The sequence below is a fragment of the Sinocyclocheilus anshuiensis genome, unplaced genomic scaffold (assembly GCF_001515605.1).
Source record: "Sinocyclocheilus anshuiensis isolate Anshui unplaced genomic scaffold, SAMN03320099.WGS_v1.1 scaffold419, whole genome shotgun sequence".
Classification (NCBI taxonomy): Eukaryota; Metazoa; Chordata; class Actinopteri; order Cypriniformes; family Cyprinidae; genus Sinocyclocheilus; species Sinocyclocheilus anshuiensis.
In genome coordinates, this window is record NW_015548228.1 from 591792 (window position 1) to 609809 (window position 18018).

Below are 18018 nucleotides of genomic sequence, written 5' to 3' on the forward strand. Positions count from 1 at the left end.
TTCAGATTGGCCTTGGAATAAGGCAGGGGTGCCCACTGTATTTATTTTATCTGTAGATATGCTGTCCACTCTGGTTAGTCATGATTTATCTGTGAAGAAATTAAATGTATTTGGGAAAACCTTAGCAATCAGTCAGCTAGCAGATGATACGACATTATTTTTACATCTGGCTATCTCTCTAATCAATTCCTTTTGTAAAGCTTCAGGCCTTCAACTAAATCTAAACAAATGTGATCTTTTGGCCCTACACCCCATTCAAGATTTGTCCTTGTATGACATTCCAGTTAAAGAGACGGTGAAATATCTAGGCATTTCTATTTCCAAAGATTTGAAGATTAGTATGAAAGAAAATTTTGAAAATAAAATACAAAAAGCCAATGGTATCTTGAATAGCTGGTTACAGAGAGATGTGTCTATTTTCGGGAGAATTCTTCTATCTAAAGTTGAATATCTATCTAGACTGATCTATCCAGCTTTTTCTTTAGATCCCTCTTCAGTTATTATAAAAACAAGCAATCAAAAAATGTATGACTTTATTTGGAGGCACAAAACTCATTATATTAGAAAATCTGATATTATCAAAGGGTACGAAGAAGGTGGTCTGAATGTAATTTAATTTGAGAGTATGAATACTGTGTTAAAACTTAAGTGGCTTCAAATGTTTTTAGGTAATACTGAGAGCTTTTGGTATGCAGTGCCTTCAGCTTTGTTTCGTAAATTGGGTGGTATCCGCTTCCTTCTCAAATGTGACTTTGATTTATCCAAACTTCCAGTGAAGCTATCAGCATTCCACCAACAAGTCTTATTATGCTGGAAATTGGCATACACACACAATTTTACACCCCACAATACTCCTATATGGAATAACAAATATATTCTTCACAGAAACAAATCCCTGTTTTATGAGGACTGGGTAAATAGAAATATTTGGTCAGTGTTGGATCTAATGGATGACACTGGTAATATGTTAAATTACAATGCATTTACTTTAAAATTTGAAGATTAGTATGAAAGACAATTTTGAGAATAAACTACAGAAAGCTAACGGTATCTTGAATAGCTGGTTACAGAGAGATGTATCAATTTTCGAGAGAATTCTTCTATCTAAAGTTGAATATCCATCTAGACTGATCTATCCAGCTCTTTCTTTAGCTCCCTCTTCAGTTATTATAAAAACAAGCAATCAAAAAATGTATGACTTTATTTGGAGGCACAAAACTCATTATATTAGAAAATCTGATATTATCAAAGGGTACGAATAAGTTGGTCTGAATGTAATTGAATTTGAGAGTATGAATACTTGGTTAAAACTTAAGTGGTTTCAAATGTTTTTAGGTAATACTGAGCTTTTGGTATTCAGTGCCTTCAGCTTTGTTTCGTAAATTGGGTGGTATCCGCTTCCTTCTCAAATGTGACTTTGATTTATCCAAACTTCCAGTGAAGCTATCAGCATTCCACCAACAAGTTTTATTATGCTGGAAATTGGCGCACACACACAATTTTACACCCCACAATACTCCTATATGGAATAACAAATATATTCGACACAGAAACAAATCCCTGTTTTATGAGGACTGGGTAAATAGAAACATTTGGTCAGTGTTGGATCTAATGGATGAGACTGGTAATATGTTAAATTACAATGCATTTACTTGAAAACACGGATTTGCCTGTCATCCAAAGCAATTCTTTACTGTTATTAATGCAATACCCTCAGGTGTAAAAATGTTAATGAGATGTTCTCTTTCCTACTCAAAAATTAATGCAGTCCTTCCTTTATTATATGTTGGTGATATTGAGATAGAAAACAAACTCTGCACTAACAAATATATAAGACAATATATCATCCAGTCGTGCTACCCTTGTCAAATATTAAGAAATAAATTAGATCATACATTTGATGAAAGCACTGTTAAATATTTCAGAACAGCCTATCTAAAATTTCCTATTCTCCCCAAGGTAAAAGAAATGCAATTTAAAATATTAAATGAGATATATCCCTCCAATAAATTTCTACATTCAAAATGTAATTTTGAAAATGAGCCCTGTTATATATGCAAATATTTAGTTGAAGATACAGAACATGTATTTTTTTACATGTAGTTTGTCGCAGTCTTTTTGGAAAGCATTGCAGGGCAGATTTAAGATCAGAATAGTTAAGGGATCAAGAAAGGTTTAACTGACAAAAGCTATACTGTGAAACTTTTGCAAATTAGAATATTGAAGCCAAGTACTCAAGGAAAGGTACAACAACCAAAACGTTATTGTCAAACAAAGTGTACAATTGTATATGTGTATGTGCTCATTTACCTAATGAATTGGAAACCGTTATTCATGTGTATGTGGTAATTTACCTAATGAATTGGAAACCGTTATTCAAAGGAACAGCACCGAATGACATTATTATAGGCTACAACAAACGGGGGGCAGAGCAAAGATAAACACTGCCACGCGATAAAATGCGATTGTGAAAGTTTTCACAAATCGAGCTCGACCTAAAACAATGTTTTTGTATTCCAGCAGTCTGCGTGTTTATTGGTAATAGACGTTAAACATGAAGAACGCCTTTCTTTCACATTCCTTACTAGCGGACTTACCCAGGGGTTTACGGACAAGAGCTTTGCTGTGAAAAAATTCACAGATCAAGCTGGTGAAGATGACACCGGTTTCATTCCTCTAAGTGTCCAACTTTTGGAGCTATAGGCATTATAAAATTAAGAGTCGCTACGAAAAAAAACCTGATTTCGGCCCGAAGGACAGCTTCACCTGAATTCACAAATCATGGAGAATGATATTCGGTATTATTTGCATGTCTATGACAGCCGTTGCGTTTTTATAGCCAAAATAAATCTGAATATCACACCGCAAACTATCTTTACTGCAGTCGCTTACCAAACGAAACACAGCGTCACACACGGCGGGCTAGAGTGAGCAGAGGCCTGCTTGAGTGAGCGGCAGCAGGCGTATTCGACGAAGGAGAATTTCGTTGTATTTCACAACGAAATACACAGCGTCTTCACGACATGGCGGCGGCAACAATACTACAGCTAGAATAAAAGTTACGCCTTCTTTCTTTGCGTGAACATTTGGGCGGTGTTATGCAAATCTTCCCACACAGTGACGTAGACATGTGGGGGCGTGTTAGAACGAGCCGTTTTAGGTAGGTGTGGCTGACTCTTAACTTTTATAAAGAATATCTCTTTGGATTTGAGACTTTAGTCTTTGCAACTTTACAGATCTTCTTTATGCACCAAGAGCTTGTAACACTCCAAAGAGAAAGGAAAAATTGAAATCGCATCATATGACCACTTTAAGGTTCTCCTGTGGGAATTCAGAGAATACCAACTCGGAGAGATGTATGAATTTACAACGATACAATGGGTATTTGTCTTTCTTCATCGATGTAAACCAAGGAAATAGACTAAATTTGTTCGATATTGAATGAAAATTCAATCAATTCAATCAATCAATTTCAAACAAAAATTCTAGGTCTATTTGGATAAAGCTTGGGAACAAATTTAACACGTGATGTGTGGTGAAAAGTGAAAACAGTAATATCATTTGTAAATACATTTTTTAAATATTTTATTTAGTCAAATTATGTAACAATTTAAATGATGTAAAAAGTGTGAAATAATGTGATGTAAAAATGTATTTGGGAGAAAATGTTAGAAAAATATTGAGCCTAAAACATAGGCCATTTTATTCTAAATATGTATGAAAATGTCATTTCCAATTCTACTAAACACAATACATAATTTAAGATGTCATGGAAACAGTGTTGGGTAAGTTACTCAAAAAAAGTAATTAATTACTAGTTACTAATTACATCTTCAACAATGTAATTAGAATACTGTACAAATTACTCTCTCCAAAAAGTATTTAATTACTTAATACTAATTACTTTCTAAATCCTATATCAAAGTTAATGAATGATACAAGGATAGACATGAGACGGTTCTTTTAATTCTTTCAAATAAATAATGGATAACTACATAAATTATTCTGGTCACACTTTAGATTAGTGTCCAATTCTCACTAATAACAATTAACTGAACTAACTATACTTTTGCCTCAATATACTCCTAATTACTTCTTTTTAATACTTAGTAAAGTAGTTGTTGACAATTAAGTTTAAGAATTGGGTAGGATTAAGGATTTAAAATAAGGTCTTGCAGAATAAGACATTAATATGTGCTTTTTAAGTAATAATAAACAGCCAATATCCCAGTAATATTCATGCTAATACCCAACTAGTTAATAGTGAGAATTGGACACTAAAGTTTTACCAATATTCTTATTAACTCACCAAAGTATTTAAAGTGAGAAGGGTACATAAAAAGCATGCATTTTAAGGTTAGACTTTAAATTTCGATGTTAAATCCACTATTGTATTGTATTGTATATAAATGTTTTACAGTCTATACACAGTATTAAGTTCAATTACAAAAGAAGTAACGGCAATTAAAATACAGTAATACCTTACTTTACTTTTTAGAGGGAAAAGTAATTAAATTACAGTAACTAATTACTTAGTAACTAGTTACACCCATCACTGCATGGAAATGACACTGGCCATATCAGCATTTGATAAAGCACATGTGAAATTACAAAATTGCATCTGTGGTCTGAATGCTTAATTGTAAATTTACTTTACTGCAGTTCAACAACTGCCCAGACTTTTTATTTCCACAATTTAAAATAAATAGTTTTACTCTTATTAAAATGTAAATCCTAAATTGAATAATTTAAATGTTATTGGTGTATTTTAAGTAATCAAAAAAATTTCAGTCTTTTATTTTTTTTGATTGTTTGGGAACCATTTAAACCATAGATGAAAGAAGACACCTACAGGTTTTGTGAACTAAAAGTGATTGCAAAGACAGCTTGAGCTTTTATTACATCATGATAAAGACGAAGGGAAAGAACAGTTCTCCGATTGATCCTCGTTTCATTTTTTAATCTCAAATCAAACATGAAAGTAGAATAATCTGACACAAGTACAAAGTGCATAAAGAGAGACAGATAGGGCCATAACTTTATCATTAAGGCACACATTTTATATGCATATATTAGCTCAGATTACAGTAAAACTGAACTAGATTTCAGTAAAACATTCTCAAACATGTCTCGTCTGCTAATCTTCGATGAAGATTCATAGGTATAGTGATAGAAGCATTAACCCAAATTCAGCACCATAACCAAAGGAACACCATCTTGCATTGATACAAGAATGCATTTAAACATAAATACATACTGTATTGAGAAAGTGAATGTAAAAACTGCAATTTGGGAACACAAACAGCCCGCTCTATTTGATGTTGTTTTTCTGATGAATGGATTTATTTGACTCTGCCTGACAGCATGACACCGAACTCCTGGATGCTGATCTCTTTGTTCTGATATTGTTGCAGCTGACGGTTTGTGATGTTTCCAGCCCTCAGAGCGTCTTCAATGGAAAACTTCTTGCCTGATTTTCTGTCATGAAGAATGGAGGACTCGCCAGTCGGACCCTTGACTGTGATCTCCTCCCAGTCGCATTCTTGACTCTGAAGGTTGATGAACATTTTCCAGTCGATTAAGCCGAGCTTGTAAGCCTCCTCAGGCCTCATCTCCTTCTGTGTGTCCGGATCGATGACGACAATTGAGCGGCGGAGGTGACTTTCTCGCTGCTCCCTCTTCACTCTCATTGCAGACAGACTCTTCTGAAGCTTTTCGATTTCTTCGTCTTTCTCGATTCTGATGCGCTTGAGGTCAGAGAGTTCTCTTTGCAAGGATTCCAATCGAATTTCCAGGTTCCTGCTGTTTTCCACCGGGGAAGTCTCAGTGATGTGTCTGGTTTCTTTTGTGGTGATCTCGATTTCGGATTGAAGCTTCCTTAATTCGTTCTGTAGGCGCTGGTTCTCCTGCTGTAACCTACTGCTTTCGTCACGAACGTAGTTGAGTTCTTTGGACGATTTTGTATTGGTGAACTCCATCTCCGAAAGCCTCGAGTTTAGGTTCATAATCTCTTGGTCCAGCTCACGACGTCGCTTTTCCTCTTCTTCAAGGCTTTTCTTTAGCCTTATAATGTCCATCTCGGCCTCTGGGTCTCGCTCGACTTGAACTTTTTCGGTTCGCACAACTTTTTCACGCACTTCCGTTCTCTCGAGTATTTCCTGCTGTTGCAACAAAGCATTATAGTCCTTCTCCAAGACCATACGCTTGTGCCTCTCCTCCTCAATCTGAAGACGTAGGATAGAGTGCTCTTTTTCTTGTTGAGGGTCCTGCTGGAGTACAACCTTTTGTTTTACTGTAACCTTTTCTCGGTTTTCCTTGTCCCTGAGCTCCAGTTCATTGAGCCGCACTCTCAGCCTCTGGATTTCAAGCTCAGCTTCTCTGCGGCTTCTGCGTTCACGTTCTAGCTCCTCAAGCTGAATGTCCAATTCGGCCTTTTGATGCTGCATCCTGATCAGCTCTTCTTTCAAGATCTCTCTCTGTTTCTGCTCATTGTTGATGTTTTGAGTGAAGGTGTCACATTCAGACCTCAAGAGTGGATCCTGCTCCATCTTCATTACTTCTTTCTGGACAATCTTCTCCCTCACCTGTGACAAGTCGATCTTCTTAATCCTGATCCTTTCTTCATTGGAGCCCCTTTCGTTTTCCAGGTCCAAACGTTTCCTCTGTTCCTCAGCCAGTTTCCGCTTGAGACTCTCAATCTCCTCCTTGGTTTTAGGATCTTCTCTGTATTGCAGGATCTCATTTACAACCTCTTTGGTATGAATCTGAGGCTGGGTATCTTTCCATCTTTGAATCTCCTCTTTGAGTTGCAGGATCTCCATCTCGAACTTCTCTGTTTGGTGGTTTTTGTCCACAATTTCATTCCTGAGTTTCTCCAGTTCTCTTTCAGTTTCCGGGTCAATCTTGTATTTGATGACCTCTTTGATGATCTCCTTGTATTCAAATTGTGGGCCTCTGTTTCTTAGCACTGTCAGTTCATCGTGGAGGGTCTTCAGCTGGAGCTCTGAATCTCTGCATCTTCTCTGCTGCTCCACCAGGTCAAGTCGAAGATTTGCCACCTCCGCTTCCGCCTTCGGATCGGGTCGAACAATCTCACGCACCTTCTCCTGAATGATGACCTTCGACTTCTCTTCCTCCAGGCTGGTAATCTTCCGATGAATGTCTGTTTTCTCTCTCAGCAAAGAGCTGCGCTTGGATTTTTCATCTTCATATTGTCTTCTCAGGTTCCCTACCTCTCTCTCCAAAGCAATATCTTTCTCAACTTTCAGTACTTCTTTGATGGAGATCTTTTCCTCAGCCATGGCCTTTTCCTTTTCAAGACGCCTTAGTTTCTCCTGCAGGAATCGAAGCTCGTCTTCGAGTTCCTTTCGGCTTTCTATTTCTTTTTGCTTCCTGTCAAGCAATAGTCTGTACTCGCTCTCAAGTTTAGGGTCATTCTGAACTGTAATGATTTCCTCCTCCCTGATGATTTCCTGCTCCCTGTTTTTCTCCTCTGCAAGAATAGTCACTTGCTTTTGAATCTGAATGATTTCATTCTCTCTGACCATCTTCATCCTCTTGACTTCCTCCAGCTCTTCTCTCAGTCTCCTGAGTTCGTCCTCCTGTCCCCTGTCCCTCTCAATGCGGAGCACCTCTTTGACTGTATACTGCTGAGCTCCCTCTTTCATTTCGGTCTCAATTCCACGCAGCTTTACACGGAGGGTGTCCAACTCGCTCTCTAAGACACGAGTGGTCCTGCTTTCTTCTAAGAGCTTCTGCTGAACCCGGTGATATTCTTCATCAAGTTGAGGGTCATGCACCTGCTTGATGAGCTCTTTCTTGACGATTGTGTCCTGTGGTTTCTGGCCCTCTAGTAAATAGATGTCACTCTGGACACTCTGAATTTCTCGTTCCAGTTGGTCTCTCCGCTGAACTTCTTCCTGAAGCTGTTTTCTGATTCTCCAGGGCTCTTCTCCTGGGGCTGAGGATCTCACCGTCTGGACATTTTGCTGGATTATTGTAACTTCTGGTTGCTGGAAAGAATTGCAAAAATATTGAAAGTGTTAAAAAGCAAACCAATGCTTATGCCATACTATGGTTAATTTTATGCATGGTGTATGTTAGTGTGTTTTACCTGGTTAAGAAGGCTTTGAGTAAACTCTAGGTTCTGCAGCCTCTGCTTGTTCACAGCATTCGCTTCAGTGAATTTGGACTCAATTGCAGATTCCTTTAAAACACAACAATCATGTTTAAACTTTACCAGTCAGAAAAACGGTCATTAAAAGGCGTTAAAATGTACTAATTACTTGATCCAGGAAACTGTTCACTTGTTAAGAAACATTCACCTCTCTCTTCACTTTCAAGGCAGGAGATTCAAGTCTGCTCCTTTTGTATGTCTGAGGAACCAAGCCATCTTCAAGGTCAAGGATGGATTTAAACCGCTCCGCTTCATTTTCGTAGTCCTGAAAGCCACAACACAAAGGAGTTCACATGGCTTTGCATAAACACGATAGTAGGATAATGCTCTGCAAGTAATACGCTGTGGTTTTTGTACCTTGACTGCGTGCTGATAAAGCTGTGCATTTCTAGTCACATTGTTCAGGTCTGATTCCTTTCTCGTGATGTCAGAGAGCAGATTCTGTACATTTCAAACATAGTTTTGGTAAATAAAATGGAATTTGTAATATTATAATGCAATTATTGTAATGAGAGAAGTGGTTAAATTCTTACTCTTTGATTTTTCAGTTTGTCATCAATCTGTCTGATGTCATCAGTTTCACGTGGCTCATAGTTTGGTAGTCGAGAAAGCCAGCTATTAAGGTTGTCATAGTCATTGTGGTAGTTGGCATAAGCGGTTTTGGCTCTTTGCAGACATTGTGATCTGTAAAATGAAAACATTTAAAAGAATTAAAGATGCTGATATTTTGTGATTAAATACACTTTCTGTAGGACCTATGCTATAGAAAGAAGAATGTATCTATATAAAATAAACAAGGATAACACTTTACTATAAGGTTCCATTCATTAACATTATGTACATTAGATTTCACAAGCATTAATTAACAGTGAACAACAGCAAATTTACAAATGAAAACAAATTAATACATGCTCTTATTGACACATAATGCAATATTAAAAAATTCAACCTTACATGAAGTGCAACCATAAACATTAATAGTGAAATCAGTCCTATTATGTTAAGGTGTAATAGAAATAATATAATCACAACACACAGTAAACTAAATAAGATGAATCTGTGGAATTCAATTCTTAAGTAATTTTTAAGTACATTTCCATTTAAAATAACATGAACTCACCTTGCTTCAGCCTGTCTGTTGAGGTTGTCAAAGCGCTTGGTGAGTTTCTGAACATCAGCCTCTTGCCTCTCAATATCAGGGCAATGTTCTTGCACTTTGTTGGCCATGTTGTTGCAGCTGGCCTTGGCATCTCTCAGGTTCTGCTCAGGCTCTGTTATAGTAGATCTTTTGCTCCTCAGCTCAGATGCAATATCCTGGAGACAGGAGTACGAGACATGAGTGCATAGTATACTTAAAAAATAAAAAGGAAAAACAAAGTGGCATGGATTACTAAACTTACCGCCAACTCACGCTGGGTCTTCTCCAGTGAGGTGGAGTCGGATGGGGCGACCTCCTCTCTTGCCAGTTTGTTTTCATAAGAGGACAGCAGAGCTTTGCCATTCTGCAGAGAATTCTCAAGCCGATAGGAGTTCTGCAGTCTACAAAAGTAAAATTTTTAGGCTCACAATTCAAGCTCTCAATTAACATGACATTCATGATTTCCACTGTAAAAAAAGAAAGTAATACTTACTTGTCATCAGCACACTTCAACAGCAAATCAACTTTATTGTATTTTTTGTTTGCCTCATCCACCTTGGAGTAGAGCTGTGGTGCACTTGCACATTTGGGAGAGGATCTGAGGAAACTCTCAGCTTCCTGTACTTTTGAAGACTTTTCTGGCTCTATCTTACGAACAGCAGCAGCAATGTCCTGTGAAGAAAATACTGGGTTAAGGTCAAAACATCAATTGCCACTGAAATAAGGATCAGAAGCAATGCTTTTGTGTTTAAGTTTCAGATTCCCATTCACTTTCAAACATTTAAATCTATCGTTTTGTTGATAGACACGATAAAATTTATGTGCCGTTTCTTATTTTTCACCTTTTATCGGGTTTGAACATGCTAAGACTTTCTAATGCGCAGATAAGTTTCGACCTAACGTAATACTCTTAAAAAGGGTGTTACAAAACAGCAACTGAGAACTGCCGTACTAATGAGCCTGAAATATCTCATTATTTCATTATGTAACATTATTACAATCAAACCCATTATAAAATGTGCATTGATTCAGAAACATAACATTCTGATGCATGATGTGCACTTAAAAAACAAAAAAACACCAAACGTTGTACCTTTATGTCCTGTAGCCTGTCAGCGCTGTCTTGCACAGGACGTGTCTGCTCCAGTGGGGGGCGCACACGAGAGTAAATGGCCTTCTCCTGCTTATCCAGATCACCGACCACTTTATCCAGTCCTGCCATCAGTTGACGGCATTGCTGCTCTTGTTTATCTGAGGTTTGAGAAATGAATGAATTGAGTATTTTAGTCTCTTTTGGAGAGCTCTGCATCTAAGCTTATTATAACATGAGACAAACCTTGACCTCCTGTACTCTCCTTCTTCAGCTCTGCCAGTTGTGCCTGTAGTGCAGATTTGCTGCTGGCTACTTTCTGTTTGATACCTTTGTGCTGGTTTATTAGACTGCAAATATGTTTTCAGATTAGATACATTTTTAAGTGTATACATTATAAATTGCATATAGAGATCAGGGAATACCCACTTATCAGCAACGGCCACAGCCTCAGGGTCAGTCGGTGGGATTATGAAGCACACTGCTGGAACACTCATGGTGCGGCCATTTGCGTCCTTCATGTCCCATTTTGACCCGTTGTTCCTGAGCAGGGTGTACCGCTCCCCTCGCAAAATTGAACCCTGTGTCATACAAAATGAGCAAAGTAAGCTCTGTTTCAACTTGATATTGCAGCACAAATTCTTCAAATAAATGTGAAATCTGTACAAAATCCCCTGCACACGTCTCCAGAGGTTTATATGAGATTAATCGTCTGGGTGAAGGCCTTCTTAAGGATTTAAATACATTAGATGGGGGAATCCAAAACACGAGCAGAGACGGAGTGCAACGTTTTTCTGTGCTTACTCATGATAATAGCTGATGTTTCACTGACTGGTATTAGTGGAGCTCTAAGCCGCATGCATAACGTGAGCGAGAGCTCAAACTCCGTACCTCAGTCTCGTATTCACACAGAGCCTCGATAGGGAGCAGTTTCTGAGGAGTCTCCCTGCGGTACTTCAGAGGGAGCACCTGCAGGCTGCGCTTCTGAAGAGCTTTCAGCCGCTCGTCGAAATGGTCCATGGCCTTTGCCTGATCCTGTCAATACAAACACAGACAGCCTTAGATAGCGAAGTCACCTTTTAGTTTAGCAATTCAGTAAAAATTTAGCAATAGGTGCCAAATTAGAACCATGTATTTACATTCAGGTCAGCAATCAGGCCCTCCATCTGGTACATGTCTTTAAACTCAGGGTTATACTTCTGGCTGATCTCGGTTTCCAGGCGCTTCAACAAATCGCTGGTGTCTCTTGCATCCTTGTGGAACTGGAAAAATAAAAAGAAGGCAACTGAGCAAGTCTGCCAGCAAACACAAGGAAATATAGAATTGGAAATGAAGCAAAATGCGAACTGACTTTGTGATAATCATCCATGTTCTTGAGGTGGTTCTCTTCACAGATGAGCAGGTTGAGGTATTCCTTCCAATCCGCATGTACGGCATCCATGTGTGCCTAAAAACAAGACTGGTTTTAGAATAATCATATACAGCAATGCCACTGTGATATTAAATGTAGGCAAATGTATGTGTGCACATGTTAAATTTACGTATGTATTTATATAGAAAGGGGCTTTTGAGAATTCCTTGAATGACCCATCACTGATTATATTCGATTTAAATATTGTTTTATTAGTTATGTGCGCTGAAGTTATATTTTAAGTTATTTGGTTTATTAACAATCAATGCAGTGTATTGTTATGTAATGTGTGCTAGCCTGATGGTGTTTGATCTTTATACCTTGTTATTATGCTGTTTTTTTATTACTTTATTGGATTTTTCTACAAGATTACCCCAAACACCCCGATTAACAAAACCCCAAACAATAACATACATTAAACAGTACAATAAAATAATATCATAATAATACATTAAAACACAAATACATTTAAAAATAAATAAAATCGATTGGCAAAAAGTCTAGTCTACAGAGTCAGCCAGTACATTATCCAACTGGGACATCATACCTTATGAAGTGTTTTTAAGAAGACTGTGGTTGAGAATCTAACTAAGAACCTCTTTAATCCACATATCAATTATGGTGGTTATTTTAAAAGTATGAAGCAGATTATTGTGCTTCAAATAGATGATATATTTGCCATATGCTGTTTGGCTTAGCTACGCTCAGAGAAAATGTGAAAACTGATATCAGATCAAAGTTTTTTGGTGTTTCCATTATTACTGCATACTACTCTGTAGCACAGCACAGTTCTTCACTGTAAAAAGACATTCCATGATGCCTGTGGCAACCACCACTACTACTAGTTTTTGACTGTACATTTTTTTAGCAAATGACTTGTAATTACCCCAATGACATTTTTTCCTGGATGGTTCTGCTCAATAAGTTCCTCTCCATCTTCATTCAGCTGGGTGATGCTTTTCTCCTTAGCCTCCAGACACTTGCTAATGAAGTTCTGATGAAGTTTTCAAGTACAAAGCAGCATGTTAAAAATATACTGATTCGTTGTTTGCATTTCAATACTATAATCATATCATCTGTAGGAGGTTTGATTTTAAAATGCAACACATCAATACAAGTTACAATCCACAGTCTTAGTACCATCTAGAATTACGACTCATTTATTCATTACCTATCATTAAAGAGTTGTTCATTTACCTCGTATTGCCTCTTGCGGGCAGGGTAGTCCAGGTTGTTGTCGCTCCAGTCATATGCACTTCGCTCTTCAGCTTGCTGTTCCATCCAGTAGAGCTCGTTGGTGCAGCGCTGCATGTAGTCCCTCAGACTGAGCAGGTTCTTCTGACGTGCAGAGGAGCTCGCCTGAGACAGACATGGTAAAATCCAGTGTTTTGAGACACGAGAATTGACAACTAACTAGGTTGAAAATTAAAAGCTGAAAATTAAGCCTCACCAGTAGTTTGTTGTACTTCGCCTGCTGGCCATCCAGACCGTCCTGTTATGCAAGTAAATAGATGAGTCACAGACGTCATTCGCATGACTGTTCAAAAGAGTCAACTATATTCTTTTATTCAGCATTGCATTTAAAAAAAGGCAGCTAAAAAGTACCCGGTCTCCAGTGATGTACGGAGCCAGTGCCTCGACTTCACTGTGGAAAATATTGTGCTCCTCCACTTCATTCTCGACGGTCAGCAGATCTTGTCCATATCCTTTGTTGTTCACATTTGCCTGCATCAGAACACATTCGGACATGAATCGATTGCATTTGAAACCGTACATTCAAAAGAAAGATAGGGAGGTATGTTTAGATACACACCAGTTTCTCATCAACTATCTTTCCCCAGTTGACGGTGGGAACCTGCTCTGATCGTGTGATGTGGTAAATGTGATCATGTTCCTCGCGGAGCTTCGTCACACGCACTCGCAGCTGTCTCATACTTTTCCATTGAGGAGAAAAAAAAAAGAGTCATCCACAATCCCAGCAAAATTCACAGAAGAAAAACATTCACAGCATATAATGCTGCTTCCATGGCATAAAGCATGAGATGCTATTGGATATTTCAGTTTAAAGGTGGCTATGTAGACAGAGTTATACTGTTAGTACTCACTCCTTCTCAATCATTTCAGCTTGAGGGTGCTGCAAACGAAAGGCTTGGGCTGCATCTTCATCCAGACTATTCAGTAGCTCCAGTGAGTTCAGGATCCTCTTGTTGGTGTCCTCCTGGTACAGGGGCTGCTTGCCCTCATTGATCTTCCTGATATCCTAGAAACATCAATGAGCAACACAATTAAGGATAGCTATGTATCAATAGTTAAAGATGTGGTTCACTCAAAATGTCGTTCCAAACCTGTATGACTTTCTTTCATCTATCAAAAGAAGATATTTAGAATATGCATATTTTTATTTAATAATATATTTGAAATGAGTGTTGTATATATAGTATATGTTTACTGTGTGTGTGTGTGTGTGTGTGTATATATATATATATATATATATATATATATATATATACACACATACAATATTATATTTGTTGTGCAAAAACACAACAAAATGACTGAAATGAAAATGAAAAAAACAAAAAAACAAATTCAAAATACTATAATACTAAAAATGATACTAAATATCACTAAAAGAACACTGGTATACGCTTTCTTCTATTTGACCCCAAATAACCCTAATCTGGCATCTTTGAAGGGGCATTGACATGCTTATTGGTGGGAAGACAGGAGGAGTGACTAACTCTCTGGCTTTGATTTGTAATCCACAGATAGAGTCGTTCTGTACTTACCCTGTTGAGATTCTGTTCCGTCTCAATGATGTTCTTCTCCACCTTGTCTGCATTCTTCTGCAACTTGTCAATCAGAGTCGCCAAATCAATGTCAGGTGGTCTGAGGTGAAATAACAAAGTTTTTTTTTGTGGGAGCAGTTTGAGTAAGCAAGGTATACACATTTCAGTCTGCATTTTTCCCAAAATACTGCTGCAAATGTTGTAGATTTGTTATGTTGTATCTCTGGATCTAGGACAGAACACCTCACTTCACTTCTCTGTCATGCTGAGATGCTCTGAAAATAAATACCGGACTTGAAACACTTTCATTCCACATCATCTGGCACAGACTTCAGATCTGTTAGGAAAACCATGGTGCTAACAAAAAAAAAAAGTTCTCAGCTGAAACGTATTGAAAAAATGCAGAAATGCTGTTCAACATTACAGCAGCCTTGCATAGTTTTTAGTGCATTCTGCGAATTCTAGAGAAATGCCATTTGACAGTGCGTGGTAGACATGACTAAACTTGATCAGAAACAAATTGCACACCTTGGGTCGTATTTGCCTCAAGGACAAGGCATGTTGTTTTAACATCCAACAGTATGAATCATTAATAATGAGCTTCATGGCAGTTAAAAATATCTCACACGGACTAAAATGATAATGTCCTGTCAGGAAATACAACACAGTTTTGTCTTTATTTAAAGTTTTGTACTCACTGTTGAACTGAGTTATGAGTGAGATATGTAAATGAGGCTGATAATTACAACAAGAAGGTGGCTTTAATAAGGGCGTTAGAAACTCAAACAGGTCTAACAAGTTTTACTAATGTGTCACTACACATGCAAGAAAGATTTTTTTATAGATTTCTATGTTGTCTAATCTGAATGCATCTGCATGTGAAACCCATCAAAATGAGTTGCAAAACACAGCTGGACTGTTAAAGCATGAGATTATGTAACCAATGTTGTTGCTGTAATTTATTTAATCAAAAACAACTATTAAAGCAGCAAGACATACAAAAACAAAGCTGGAATTTTATATATGTAAAATTGCCAGATTTATATAACACAGATGATGGGACAAGCAGCAACATTTGAACTGCTGTCTAAAAAAATTATTTAATCTGATTTGAGATGAAGATCAGGGTGTGGCAAGTAATTATTTGATGCACACTTCCTTTCCCTAGAGGCGTTCCCATATCCAAAATATACAAATGCAAAAACATAAAATAAGAAATGTGGACGTCTTAAGCACAGTATTAACTAGCCTAAAGTTTTGTCCTTTTTAGCTTGCTGCAAACAAACTGCCCATATCTCAGTATGCCATGCCTTGTTTCTGTCAAAAGCTGACAGACAAGTCACAAAACTTGGCACATTTGACACTAAGTGACCCATTGTGTATAGCGCAGTCAAACAACACCCAAAGATGACCTAAACAGAAAACTATGCGTTTAGAAAAAACTCTTTTTTGTACATCTGTAACCAATAAAATAATTTTGACTCAAACTGAAACCATACTCCTAGAGTAAATCCTTCATAGCTGCAGTGAACGACGCTGCACTGCTTTCACAATATTAGTGTCCGATATTGAATCCTGCTGGAACGAAGCTCGAGGCCAGACTCATCTCTCAATCCATCAGAAGTTCATGCTTGCTTGAACTTGAACTTGTCACTCGGATTACACTTCTCTCCTTAACCAATCAGATTTCTTTAAACATTCCCTACACATTTTGACAGCCTGTTCTGATTCGTATGTAACTTGAGAACTATATACAATAGGAACAATAAAATGTTGATCACTGTAAATTAGTAATAATAATACAATATAAACATAATACAGTTAAACTGCTGCTGCTCATTCCTGTAATAGCTATGCTTTTCACAGTTGCATGACTCAACTCTGCTTAGTACAGAATAACCAATGGTCTTTGGCAAAATAGTTTACACAGTCCTGTCAGTCTCACCTTGGACTGTCTTGCTTGAACTTCTCAAATAGAGTGTGTCAGAACTAATAGATCTATCTTAAGTTGATCTAGTTGTTTATCACAAAGAGATGAGGGTCTAGAGGTATAGTCAATGCAATCATTAAACACATACACTCCCTCATTATGAACATGTTTCCTAGACTACAGTTAAAACCAGACATAAAATTTTAATTTGAATAGTTTTGTCACTCGCACTACAAAAAAAGTTTTGATTGTGAAGTGAGACCAACCCAGACGAGTTGCATTGAAACCACGCAAGTCACGCAATATGAATCTCGGAGAAAAGTTATCCAACCTGTTACAGCGCCACACCCTTACTACAGTAACCTCAAGTCAAGCAAGCATAAAACCGATTTAGCAGAAATATATATTTTAAAATGCGGGTTAACTTGTGTAACGTGGCTAGTGAAGCTACTACAATCCAAACGACAATGAATCGCAACCCCGTTAAAACACTCGCGCTCCATAATGACTCCGGAGAGACGCAATTTAAAGAGCTCAGCGCAACAAAACAATGCAAAGCGAGAATGTATCCGGTCACCACCGACCTTTTATCACTGATGGCCACGCTGGTCTTTCCGGTCTTCTTTTTGAACATGATGACAGCTGCGGAGTTTCTGCTAAGATTGCACAGTTAGGATCCCACTCTGCTGCTGCTGTCTGTCGTTTAACTACCTGGCGCGTGTCCCCGGACAGGTACACCTCGCAAACAACGCCCACAATGAACGAAACAGCCACTACCCTCCCAACGACACGAGCTCTCGCTGTCCGTCAAGGTTAGCCGTGCTTTTAACATCAAGCCCATTTAATTTAAAAGTACGGGCTGGTGTCCGCCCCTTTCTGAGAGACATACCTGCAGCCTATCCAAACAGAGGCGTCGTCGCTTTTTCTTCTGTACAAGTTTCGTGGGATAGATTCAACAGGCTACAGTCAGAACAAACTTTTATCCACAGTGGGCTGTTTCATTCACAAAAGTAAACAACAACAACAACAACATCAGTAGCAGCAGCAGCGTTTTTACTGGATGTAATGACATTATCATTGACTGTAGCCATGGCCAATAAGGCTCAGTCCACATTTACAACACACTTTGGTGTCTCATGACTTTTTAAATAGCATTAGAAGTACAAAATGTCTGAGACCTATTCAGTATGCCTCATAAATTATTATCTAACATAAACATATATTTGAACATAATTTATAACATGTATTAAAATTTCGTTAATTTATTTGACATGAAAAAATGATAAAACATTCTTTAATTTAGGATATGAATTCATTATCATCATTATTATTATTATCATTTATTCATTATTTATTCATTTGATCTATTTAATTTTGATGATCAAACTTTCTTTAATTTATTGGAAAAATAAGTTTGTCAGAAACTACAAACCAGCATTTGGTCCCTAACTTAAGCTATTTGTATCATATGACAATCTATGGCT

The 18018-nt window shown here is 37.7% G+C and overlaps 1 protein-coding gene across 1 annotated transcript; it reads right to left on the reverse strand.

Annotated features, from left to right (window-relative positions):
• Nucleotides 1-4855: 4855 nt before the first annotated feature.
• Nucleotides 4856-17362, reverse strand: LOC107654502 (periplakin-like). The gene is made up of 22 exons (XM_016441585.1): nucleotides 17119-17362; nucleotides 14605-14704; nucleotides 13921-14075; nucleotides 13629-13749; nucleotides 13421-13540; nucleotides 13266-13307; nucleotides 13013-13174; nucleotides 12702-12809; nucleotides 11756-11851; nucleotides 11544-11666; nucleotides 11296-11439; nucleotides 10834-10985; nucleotides 10651-10754; nucleotides 10408-10565; nucleotides 9808-9986; nucleotides 9577-9715; nucleotides 9297-9490; nucleotides 8710-8860; nucleotides 8534-8617; nucleotides 8325-8441; nucleotides 8114-8206; nucleotides 4856-8012 (listed from the first exon to the last, which is right to left on the reverse strand). Exons 1-22 carry the CDS (start codon nucleotides 17166-17168, stop codon nucleotides 5343-5345), a joined length of 5262 nt encoding a protein of 1753 aa, XP_016297071.1. The 5' UTR covers nucleotides 17169-17362; the 3' UTR covers nucleotides 4856-5342.
• Nucleotides 17363-18018: the final 656 nt, after the last annotated feature.